This window comes from Phaethon lepturus, unplaced genomic scaffold, assembly GCF_000687285.1.
Source record: "Phaethon lepturus isolate BGI_N335 unplaced genomic scaffold, ASM68728v1 scaffold473, whole genome shotgun sequence".
Lineage (NCBI taxonomy): Eukaryota > Metazoa > Chordata > Aves > Phaethontiformes > Phaethontidae > Phaethon > Phaethon lepturus.
In genome coordinates this window covers 84,118-97,086 of record NW_010526718.1, presented here as the reverse complement: position 1 = coordinate 97,086, position 12,969 = coordinate 84,118, and the positions used below count along the sequence as shown (strand labels likewise).

Here is a 12,969-nt window from a genome sequence, read left to right as displayed (position 1 = left end):
GAGCTTTGGGTAGACAATGGTAAACATAGGCTGGCTGCAGCGGTGGCAGTGTCCTAAGGGACAGTGCAGCAATTCCAGGAGGCTTTTGGGTAGTGAGATTGGAGTCAGAAAGTTCAAATCTAGAGAAGAAACAAAAAAGGCTTGTAACAAAACAATTGCATAAAGTCAAACACGACAAGCATGATCCATGAACAATTCAGAAAATCAGCATTCTTAAGACACCGTCAAAGGAACAGCAAGAACACAAATTACGACAATCAGGGTGAAGCACATGGTGCTTTCCATCCATAAGCTCAAAAAGTTAGTTAAATGTATAAATGTAGCATCTGTGGGCATAAGATTAACTGTACCCAGTTAACACCCAGGTGAAAAATATTATAGCTCAAGCAAATAATAAAACCCAGTAGTATATCATAAAGCATTTTTAGACACAAAGAAGTTCCAGACTTCTGGTGCTTAGTAATTAATGACAATAGAAAATTCTGAAAAGGACACCAGTAGTATTTTCCTAAAATATTTCAGCAACCAATCCAGCAGGATAGCTAAGCTCACTAAAAAGCCCAGACATCACCATCACCAAAAAGGTGTCTGAAATATTCAGGATTACTTGAAATACAATCCAGCCCAGCATAATTCCCACAGGCCCAACCAAAGAGACCACTCTAAAAAGATCAATACATTCATAATCTCTTAAGTGTGCCGCCACAGTTTACAAGATGCCATTATTTTCACCAAAAGGGACTCTAGGGTCATTTCATGGGAAAGAGCAATCATTTTCTCAGGCTTGGCCCAAGTCACATAGTGTTTTACAAATTAAAACCAACATGCTAATCTCCACTCTAGAAACTGAGACACAGCCAAGACAGGTGAATGAGTTTAGGTAATCAAGACAAGGTGCAGTACCTGATATATCAGTTTTGTGATATCACACTAATTTCAGCTTTCAAACACCATAAGGTTTATCCCCATACAGTGTACCACAACAGCCTCAATTGAGAAGACAAGCATGACGAATAGTCTATTTGCGTCAGAAAGAAAAGGTCACATTCGGTAGCCAAGCAAAGATCGAGGAAAAGTTGTCCAGTCACTTCTGTCATACTTACCTGGCAGCAACCAAGTATTTAACAGCACCCTTGAAACTGCAAATGTAGGCAACCAATGATAGATGAAATCTGCTACTTTAATCATATGTGCCACTTGCTTCCCCAACACACCATTATCTTACACCGGCCTGAACTATGCACTACTCCTGCCTCACTGAAATGTGGGTGTCACCAGTGGTAATGCACATAGTCTGTAATAAGGTCAGTCAGACTAAGAAAATATGTCTGTGTGTCTGAGTACGTATATATCAATATATAAAAAGACTACATAGCTCAGTGTAGCAAACTAGAAGTAGGCAAGATAGTTTAAAAAAATAAAAGTTTCACCATCTTCTTCCGGTTCTGCACCTTGGCTGTAACCAGATGTAATCCTCACAGCCTTGTATAAACCATCTACAAACCATTTCTTAAACCTATTTTGCAATGCTATCTTGCTGTTCCCAAACCCAACTTCAACATCTTCAGGAACCACATTCACACAGTTGTATTCCAGAAATTATTGTGCAAGTCACAACTGGATGAGAAAAAACTGATTATTTAGAAGATCTTGTTCCTGATGTCCTCAAACTCCTTTTCAAAGATTAGAATTTTGCAAATCAAAATGAAACAGCATCCATCATTGTGTAATTTTGGTGCAGCTGATAGCCTGATACTAAACTAAAACCCTCCCCTCTCCTCTCCATATGCAGAAATATAAAAGATACACAGCCACAAGCAGGTCAATTAATGTATTCTCTACATCAGTAAATACATTCTCCACAAAGCAGTGCTGTTTCCTATAAACACAGGCTTGTACGTTTATCCCACCCCTCAACAGGAATCTTCTTCTCTTCAGTAGACTTGCTGCAGACCTCCTTGTATGCTTTTCTTGGCAAAGCAATAGTTCAGTAGTTACAATTTCTGCCAGTGGCCATAGTACAAGTGACCCCTTACCATAACCCTCTAATCTTCCCACTGTAACTCTCTACCCTCCTGCTTTCTACTTTCACCTCTAAAGCAGATGAATTCTCAAGACGCTGTGAATAGGGGAGAGTCACAATACATCTAAATCTGACAAAATCTGAATCTGCAGATTATCATCAGATATTGCTAACTCATGTGACTGCATGATGCATAACCAGACGAGCCAAGGGCCACTTTACAGCAGACTCTGAATTGGGGCAGAACTAAACAGCTCAGCTGTCATGTTGTACTGAAATGGCCAAGGGCTGCTAGCATTTCTTTTGCCTTATAACAAGTCTGCCAGTTTAGGAGTGTGCTGCCTGGCAAGAAGCTGCATTGTTGGCTGATGCATCTAATCTTCCCTCAGGAACTGTATTTCTCATCTCCTATTTCCATTAAAGAGTCTCTCCTGCAAAAAGTGCCCTTCTTTCTGCAGTCCTCAAGAAAGAAACCATTTGTAAGCACCACTTGACCTTAGAAAAAGTCTTTGGATCTCTCTTTTTTAATGTTTGACATTTTTGTTCTAATACAGCATTTCAAACATAATTTGTTTAAATAAATTTCTTAAAATATTAATGCTTGCCCAGCTCTTTGAAGAGCTATTAGAAGTGTTCCCATCACTGCCGGAAGATCACTTCTGCTCCTTCTGTAATCTGAAGAATACAGAAATTACATACCTTTTAAAAACCTGTAGTAGGTGTTATAGAGGGTCCTCATGGCTAGTTCTTGCAAAGGCAGCACATGATCTGTTTCTGTCCCTATAGATTTCACCTCTGCTGGCAGGAACACAGTTAACTGGCCCGATGAAAAAGACAGCAGTTTCACCTCTGAAACTTGAATTGGAGAACCACAACTAGGACACAAGACATTTAGAAAGTGGTTAGTAAAAAAAAAAAGTAACTATGGGAAAACCCAGATGACCAACCCAAAGCATGCCTTATACTGTTCTTCAGCATGGCACCCTCCAAGGATTCCTTGCACAGCGCAATACATGTTGGGGTTGGACTAGGTGATCTTTAAAGGTCCCTTCCAACCTAAACTATTCTATGATTCTGTGTTGACACACATTTTCTATAGATTCCCACCTTCTGTGACATGCTAGTCATGGGACATTTGGAGATCTTACTTATCAAGTACCATTCAAAGGCCAGAGAAATGAGAACACAATCCCAAGGTTGTGAACCAAGCACACTACATGTCCCTTACTTGGCCAACGCGTTAATCTCTTTTAGTCTCTGAATGCCATTATTACTAAGTATTTTACATAGGGGAGCAGTTTCATACCCAACAGTTGGCTTCCTGTTCTTGGACCAACAAGTTGAGAATGGTAATGATTTCTCAACTATAATACATAAGGCAAACTACAACCACCAGAAAATAGCATTTAAGTGCCACTGGTGACTCTGTACTATACCTTTCTCCCTTGGAGGGTGCAGGGGTGTGAGTGAAGGAAAAATTAAAAAAACACTAGAAACACTAGCCTAAGCTGTAAGGGGAAGATACCCTAGTAAGTCTACTGGCCTCGTCCTTCCCAAATCATATAAGAAAAAGGAATGTTATTTGGATCCAAGGAGAGAAACTTAGCTTGTAGTAAAACTAATAACTCTTTACATGATCCCTGTTGCAAGCTATCATACCAAAGAGACACGCATAGGAAAATTCTACTAAGAGGTTGGGGAAGTCAACAAGGGAATTGGAATTGTTTACGACAACTTAAATTTGAAGCCAAGAGCAACTTGTTAGGGCTAGTCCTAACAAATGGAACAGAAACACAAATTTGTCAGCCTTCCCAGATATTGGACCTAAAACAGAGGTAACTACACTCGACTTTATCAGATGTGAAAGAAGTCTCATAGTACTTCGCTGAAAACAAAGAATCTCATCTCTTCTGATTAAAGGAAAAACAGCTCACACAAACAAGCAAAAAAGAGCAGCATCAAAGAGCAAGTCAATAAGCCTCTTGTTAAATATTTAATACTTTCCCCACAAACCATTAATGGATTGAAAATATAATTGGGAATTCAGAGATCCAATATTCCAACAATCTATTCCCCAGCAATCCATACCCAATGAGTTCGCTATCACAACAAATAAATCTATATGCTGTATTTTCAAGCAGATTAACCCCTTACCAACCCGTAAGCTCACTACAGTTTCTGCAGTTCAGAGCTGGGCCATTTGGTCTAGTCTACAAAAAGGATGAGGCTATTAATGCCTGATCACGACACTGAAAAACAAAGTAAACAAGCGAAACACACCATTAAGAGGAATAATCGAGGAGATAGACACCCTCAAAGCAGGACAGATTAGGGAATGAATCTCAACCTATGAGTAATACTGGATGCAAACACAAAAAAACCCAAAACACACCACCACACAAAATCATTGGAGGTTAAAAAGGGGAATAGAGGGTGGTCTATCTAGCTGGAAAAAAATGGAGTTGCAGAAGAACCCTGGTGAATAAATAACTAGAGAAAAAAAGCTGTGACCACCTATTGGCTGCCTTCAACAAGGCTGACAGATACCTAGACAGGGACTATGAAATCCAATCTGCAAAAACTAAAATCAAAATTTATTTTGAGTGCTGAGATCATCACCTCTTACATAAAAGATTTTTCAGTCAGTCTGACAGCAGGATTCCCAGACAGAGATTCATTATTTACACAATGCAATTTATATCAATTTATATTCTATTTTCAGAAATATAGCTTTATGTTTGTAAAAGCAGCATGTCAGATTTTATTCTCCAGTGGATGACCAGACAGAGCACCAAAGTCTGGATCTTCAACTCTTGCCTGACCCATAAAAACCTTGGATTGGTTACTAATGCTTTCTTGGAAAGAACACCTAAATTCTTCACATGACCATTATTACACGATTTTAACGTCACTCAGGACATTGGACATTGTCAAATGAAACCAAAGGTTTCTTAATAATATGTAAGTGCTCTTCCTATGTTGAAAATTTTCCATAAAAATAATCTGTGAAGTTTCAAGATGGCTTCACAACATAGAGTCAAATATATGTTTGGTACACAAATACAAGTATTATTTTGCTTACTATAATTATTTTAAAAATCTTTATTATGGAAAAAAATATCTTTTTTATTCCACAGAAGGATCACAAGAATTAATTTCATTGCAACACTTGCAACTTCTTTTGTCTCTTCTATACTAAATTTATAATACTCTCCAGAGATACTAGCAGCTAGCCTCACCAGCACTGTACATGTAAGGACAGCAAAAAGAACTGGTAATATCTTCACAAAAGGTCAGTGCAAAGATAAAAATTATTTTGACTGAGTGTAAAATAAGGACTTAAAATGCCAAAAAAAATCCCCAAACATGGTTGTTTAAAATCACCTGAAACAGGCAGGACAGTTGGACCAAACTTGTTGGAACATTTCCTGCATTGTCACTAGTGTTTTTGGGCATAATCAATACAGTTCTATTATCTGTAGGGTCAATTTAATGTCTCTCTGAGAATTTACAATCAGTTCTGAAGGAACAAAGGCTAGAAATTATTTTTCCTGAAAAATAAAATTAGTGGAAGCTTGAGACTGCACACAGTTCAGCAGAATTATAATCCAACTGCAAGTATTTAAATATCACAGAACCAGCTGACACGGGAGTATTAGAAAAACCTTAAAATGCCAAGACTCAGCATCTCACATATTGCAGTAGAGTGCAGGCTGTAGAGAGGGAATTTATATTTAATGCAAGATTTGCTGAGAGCGAGCATACCAGAAATTATAATTAGATGGTAATGGGGACAATCCTCTTCTGATGAGTTTTTTTACCAGTAAGGCTCCATTCATCAGTGGTGCTGATCCTAATTTATGCTAGTGTCAGTGCGAAAAGAATTAAGCTAGTGTCCTAGACAGACCAGTTTTTTTCTCGCATCCTAACCACAAACATGAGACAGCCTAGGATATTTTTAAAATGCACATGTAAAAATATACCTGTCAGTCCATAATTCCTAAAAAAAGTTACTTATTTTAGTTAATAGGTACCAAGACCTACAAGAAGCTGATACTGGGATGTAAAATGAGTGAAGGACCTGCCTGCGACACTCCGAGATATGGCCCATAACTTACAGAAATGTAAGAACTTAAGATCTAGATATATGCTGCAACACAAAAAAATATTTTGCTCATTCTTTAGTTCTGGAAATTCTGTGAAGCCTGCATTTCTGGCCAACCTTTAAATGGAGCTAGGATGCAGATTTAGGCCTTACATTATCATTAAAAATTCCTCCAGAAGAGCTGCGCTGCCTGTTACAGCTTACCATTAAAATATTGTAAGACAGCAATTAACACAGATTTATTACAAAAATAAAACAGAACTGAGAACTGCAGTAATCCCCTAAAAGTAACATCAGTTCTGAATCACACACACACACGAAAAAGCCCCATTTGTATCATACAGGCAGATATGAGAAATTTTACAAGGAACAGGTATGCAAGACATCTGAATTAATTCATACCTACCCACTGCAACCAATAACTTTGTTATACAGGTAAGATGGGAGGCCTTTCAGATGAATATTGTTATCCACATAAACATATTGTAGCTCCCGAGAACGACCTAAATCTGTTTAGAAAACAAGACAAAAGTCAGAGGGAGAAGGAGTAACATAGTGACAATTACAAGCAAAGCAATTCTCTAATTATAAATAAGCTAACTGGACTCAATGTAAGCAAACATAAATTAGTACTTCTCAGTTGTAAAATTTCAGCCAGTGATTTGATTATGGATAGGCTGAAAAGCTGTTTAGAAAATAAGCATTAAATTTTTAGCATTAAAAATTACTAAAACAAACCAAAGCCTCTTTTCAGTAGCCCTGAAAATCCCATTATAAATAATTCTATTTTAACATCGACAAACTCCGAAGTCAGTTTGAAGTAGCAAAGGGACAACTGATTTCAAATCTACAGTGCATACTTCAAGTTCATAAGGTCAAACCTGCTTTCATTAACTGGCCTCATGTCACTGAAATCACAGCTTCACCATCTTTGGTAAAATGGTAAAGACAAACAAGAATGTAGTCCATCCCACTCTTGCTTTTCTCCAAGAATAGATACTTCTTTGATCACATTAGCCATAACCAAATACAATCAGTAATCATTCAAAACAAGTCTGTGTGATGCAGTAAATTACAGAACACAAGAAAATATACAGGCATGTAACTGCAGCGTGTTATACAACAAAAGTTGTACCACAAGTAAATGATCAATACATCTGAAGGTGTGCTTCTTACATTATTTCTGTTAAAATATTCATGGCTGGCAGTCAAAACAAGCAAGTACAGCATGTTTAAGCAATACCTTCATGGACTATAAATATAGTAACATACCTCCAGATAGGAGCATATAGGTATGGCATAATTTCGTTTAGAAAATTAAAGTGGGAAAATAGAACAAAATTAAAAAGGAAAATTTAGGCTTCTGGGAAGAATTCTTGGAAACAAGAATTTTGCTTATCAGCAAGATCTAGTCAGTGGTAAACTGTCTGCTACGAAGAGAAGTTAAAAACATGCTAGTGTGAGACATTTCAAAAGACAAATGAAACAGTGAACTAAAAAGAATAGGCTAAAAGAGTTTTGAACTGGCAAGAAAGCTGACATGTAGGATCATCCTTGCAGCCCATTTCATCTGTAGCTCCTACGCCGTTCGAGCTACTGCATTAGGAAGAGACATACCAGTTTAATACGAAGCACAAAGCAAGCAACAATGTTTGAAAGGTTCTCAGCCTGGGAGGAGATAGCTGCAACTCGGATGAATTGCATCATGAAAAAATAATTTAAAAATGTATCTGTATGCCTCAACTTCTTAAACTTTTATGAGTATGTTATAGAAACTAAGCAAGATAAACAAGCATTTGGCTGAATCAGCCACGTTGCAAGACGATACTAATATTGACTAATTCCAACCTCCCATCTTTATCAACTGTCAATTACCTTGGTTGACATAAGGATAACCATAGAAATTAGCACATCCTCTGTCCCTTTTGTAATTATGGCCAAGAACAATTAAACCAATTTCCATGATATTTCTATTGAGAAATTCTCTTTGGAATAATGATCTTATTCCCCACTACGACAATAGGTAATATAATCCCTTCTTTATTATTGAATAGTTTTATTGTACACAAGAGCTCTGGGCAGCACTTAGTGCAGATAAAGTAAAAGATACTTTGAGTGAAACGCACACCCCTCCCCCCCAGCATTCGGCCATCTCAAAATATACTGAATGTCTTCAGCTGTCCCCGACTTGAATGGCAGCTGTAAGCACCAGAAACCTTCAAAGCTCACACTGAGGAGCTTCAGAGTGTGACATTATCAAAGCTTTGATATAAAGAACAAGTGATGATACCAACAGAAAACAAAGATTCATTTTCTGAAATAAAAATGTTAACATAGAAAACTTGAGGGTGGTTGTTTTTTGGGGTTTTGGCTTTTTGTTGTTGTTGTTTTGGGTTTTTTTTGTTTTTTGTTTTTTCTTTAAGTCTTTACCCTACAACAGTCTCGAGGTTTCAGGGACCATGATCTGGGCTTTGTTCAAACCAGAGTCACCGGACATCAGGGGACACGTTCAGCCATCACACGCTTCTTTGACCCCGTCCCAAAGACATTCCAGTTCGCAGAGCTATCCACTGCATCCATCGACTGGCCTGCCCCAAGAAGCAAGTGCAGATATCTGTGCTGACTGCTGGGCACTGCTGTGAGATGCTGCTGTGCCTCGTTTCGAGCTAACACCTCAAAAAGATGATTTATTTTGGCTCAGTATGGCAGGGCTGAAATTAGTAAAGTTATGGGGTATTTCTGGATGAAACAAAAACATTGTTATCTTACAATGAATAAAAATATTGCAATACTGAGGCACTATAACACCATAAAACATTGTAAAGCTGGAAAAGAATCAGCCAATAAACTTTAAAGCAGATACCATGTGCATGGCACATCTAATGCTGAGAGAATAACACCTCATGTTGCAAGGAGCCAATTACACTAAGAGCAGCAAAAAACTATGGGTTGCTGGGGTAGCTTGAACATGCTACTGTTTAACTTATTAGTTTAGAGAATGGAAGAAAATTTTTTAAAGAGGTTCATCTTGCTCATTTGGACACAGATGTATGCAAATGGGCTGAAAATCAGGCAATTCAAAAAAGCCCTAAAGCTGTTCTTTTCATATGCATTGAGGGGGGAGTTAGGCTGCATCTCATCTCTTCCCTCTGTCTTTATCTTATGCTATGTTTAGAATCTAAGTTCTGAGTTGACTGCATTTCCTAGGTAATTAAAGCAAATTTTTGGATGTTAGACAAAATATCTCAGTAGGAAAAATTCAATTCCCAAAGCCAAATAGCCTGTAACTATAAATGTTCCTTTGATATAGTTTCTTTGCATTAAATAACGAAGCATCTTCTAGTCCCCAAAAGATTTTTTTTCCAGTTTCAAACACTATCCATAAAGTTTAAATTTAAATAAATCATCACTTTAAAAAGCTCTTTGTATCCCATCCACATTAATTTTTATGTCTTATATCAGTCAACAAATATTGTTAAAAGTTCTTTAAAAAACACGCTTCTGAAGAACTTTGTAAAATAAGGAAGCCGTCCATCTATGAAAAGGCTAAAGCTACAAAGAAGGTTTTCATGTGGCTTTTGCAAGCACTGTACTGTGTCTAAAACATTTCCACTTTCCTCCTTCCAGGCTCCCAGATCAAAGACCTTTCTCCCAGAAATGACCAAATGCCATGAGCCCTGAACAAACCCCAATTCTATTTTTTTCTTTTTCTCCCTTTTTCTTTTTTTTTTTTTTTTTTAACCTCAGGGCCCTGGCATATGCATTCCACATGGCTGAAGATGGAACAAAAGCTCTTGTGTGTCTGTACTGATGCTCTTTTAACCATACTGTGAGAGTAAGGACACAAAAGCAGCATATACTGAGGTAGAATAAGACCTTTGTTTACTGTGCACTGATAATTACTAGACCCATTTTCTAAACAAAAAGTGCATGTAAACCTTCAATAAAGTGACAGAACACTGGGTATTTGCTGTTATAACAGCCTCTGTACTGCCAGTACACTTGAGAATTTATGGCCTATTTTGATTATATTTGTATGTTATTACATAAATCATTTTTATTTTTGCAATGTCATCAGATTCAAATTTCTGCTTACAGTGGAATTTGTTTTCAGGCATTGGAGCATTTGGTAACAGTAAAATTTTAAAGTTAAATTTCTATCAAAGGATAATTTATATTGTAAGTAGATTGATATAAAATGATCACTAGTTCCATCTGCCACTCAAGAACAGAATTCCTAAGACCATTTATTAGGGCAACATGAAAACCACCCTGACAGTAACAGGGCTGTGCAGGATGAAGTTTCCCCTTCAACTTACACATACACTTTACTTTTTACTTTTAAATACATTTATTAGGAAAGCCCAAAGGGTCAGATCCACAGAGTCTTGTTTCTCTGAATGTAAACCGGAATATTCAACAGCTGAAAAATAAAAACTTTTTGAAAATATCCAAGAATTAAGTGTATTCTGCAGAAAAAATTACTAATTCACTATTGTTTACCCATCTGCTTGTTTACGTACTAGTTCTGAAAGTCAGAGTGGCATCAGGTATTTTTACTGTATTTTGTAAAATTGATTAATAGTGTTACACTTTTTTTTTCTTAAGACACATGTGCCTGCAAACTTAAAAGAATGTACAGGACAAAAAAACCCTACATAGTACCTATCCAGCAGTGCTATGAAAGTACTGTGCTGCTGCTGGAATAAATCTTACACCCATCATTCTAGGAACAGGAAAATGCAGATTTCCATTACACTTAACAAGAGGCTCTACTGGCAGCTACAAGGGACATACTTAGGTGAGGAAGAATGGATTCCTTGGCATAGTGGATGTCAACCAGCATATGAAATAAAGTAAATTACACTTTAAAAAGCATTAAGCAATATGTTCCAAACATATTTCTTCTGATATGGACATGTCTAATAAAAAAAGAGAGAAAAAAATAATTCTGTCAGGAGACGAATAAAACATTTGCTTTTCTACTCAACTCTCTTAATTGAAAAAAATTGTTTGACAACTCTTGCTTGAACATCACTTGTAGATATTTCTATGGTATCTATCACTGTATTTAATGTCCTTACTAAGTCATTAACTAGTAAAGTGAAGTTGGATGTAAAAACACACACACAAACATCAGCCAACACATGCAGCTAGCAGAAATAATGGTACAATTATGCCTTAACTTCAATAACAGTCCAAGAAAAATATTTTCCCATACAACATAAGATAGATTTAATCTTTTCGCTTTTCAATGCGCTAACGCTCTCTTCTACTTTATTTCATCACATCTTGACCACTCTGAAGCCTTCTTATTCTTCAGAGGAAGGATTAAACATTTACATTTATACTGTGCTGCTTTTCCTCTGAACTCGAGGATTTATGATTCAGTTTCATATCCACAGATATCAAATTATCTCCAAATGTTCACCAGTGAGTCACTATTAAGAACTACTGAACAAGGTCAATTGACAGTCTTTGATGTTTCCCGTTATTTTAAAAGTTCCTTTTGAATGTTTTGAATTTGAGTCTAAAAATAAAGAAAAAAGAAGGTGTGTCATTATATGAGAGATTTATTTCCTCCTTTTGAACTTAAAACACTTCAGCAGATCTATGGCTCATCCAGGTCATAGCTCGCTCACAGATAAGCTACTAGCACAGAAGTAGCAAAAACTTTTACCCTTTAATATTTCACATCTCATCTTACTGAGCAGCATCTTATTTTTGCAAAATTAAAAAGATTCAACTTCCTGTCTCATGAAACGGAGTTAGAAATATTTGCCAAAGTAGGGGAAGTTACTTTGCTTGCTTTAGTTAGTACTGTGGAATCTGGATGATGCATCCTGGAACTCATTTTCTCATTTATATAATGACATATGGTGGGACATAATGATAACACTATGTCTGGAGACATTATTTGCACTTACTTTCCAGTAATATAAACTAAGGTGCTAGGAAAATCAAAAAGATCATAAACTTCTTTAAAGACTAAATTGCTAGCACTGAAAAAATTAAGTTAAACCTATATAATGTAATTACTTTAGAAATTATCATCTCATTTTTAGCCACCTCAATTTTCAGCTTCTTTTCAATGTGATTATCATAGCTTCATCTGCGCCTAATTAACACCAAACTCTGACTGTATTCTAGAAAAACTATTAATGGCTATTCCAATGACATGACTGATCTGCCTGTATGTCTATATTTCAGCAGAGATTAGCCTGTGGTAGGGCTAATAAGTAACAAAACACAGGGAAGACAACTCGCTTTTCACAAACAGAATATACAGTCGACACTTGCTGACAACGCAACGACTTCCCACAACAAACCACCACACACTGAATGCACCTCCTACTCTTGAAGACTTGCTTTGACACTTCCAGACTTTGAAAGGGTTGAGAAAAAGGCAGATAAATTCCTTCCTGGATTACTACTGTAGAAGTTTTGATGGATGCTTATACACAGCACAAACTAAACCTTCGCTAGATTATGCAGTCCTGCCATTGCTAATGGTGAAAAATTTATGTGGAGTTACTGGGATTCCACAGCAAGTTTTAAACCCTAGCTGAAGAATCTTAGCCAGCAAATAGAAACAGATCATTACCCGAAGTGGTGGAACTCGGATTACATAGTACTATATTTAAACACAACATCATTTAAACTTTTTCCCCCCTCAGTTAGCTAAAAATAAAGCAAATTTGATAGCTGACCTATTGCTTTAAAACAGAAGCGAAACCTCAACCTGCCTTTTTTATTTATTAACATATCTTCCAACAATACGATCACTGCAACAACTCCATCAACAGAGTTCGTGGGGACCACCAAAGAAAAATCACTTGTT

General features: G+C 36.9%; 1 protein-coding gene across 1 annotated transcript in view; it reads right to left on the bottom strand.

Annotated features, from left to right (window-relative positions):
* The window catches only part of LRRC28 (leucine rich repeat containing 28), a 46,636-nt gene that overhangs the window by 2,804 nt on the left and 30,863 nt on the right, over positions 1 to 12,969 (bottom strand). Inside the window, exons 6-8 of the mRNA XM_010283132.1 lie at positions 6,535 to 6,637; positions 2,723 to 2,898; positions 1 to 119 (exon numbers count right to left, since the gene is read on the bottom strand). The exon at positions 1 to 119 is cut by the window's left edge and continues 80 nt beyond it. Coding sequence (XP_010281434.1) covers positions 1 to 119; positions 2,723 to 2,898; positions 6,535 to 6,637 — 398 coding nt within the window. The remainder of the gene's footprint in view (positions 120 to 2,722; positions 2,899 to 6,534; positions 6,638 to 12,969) is intronic.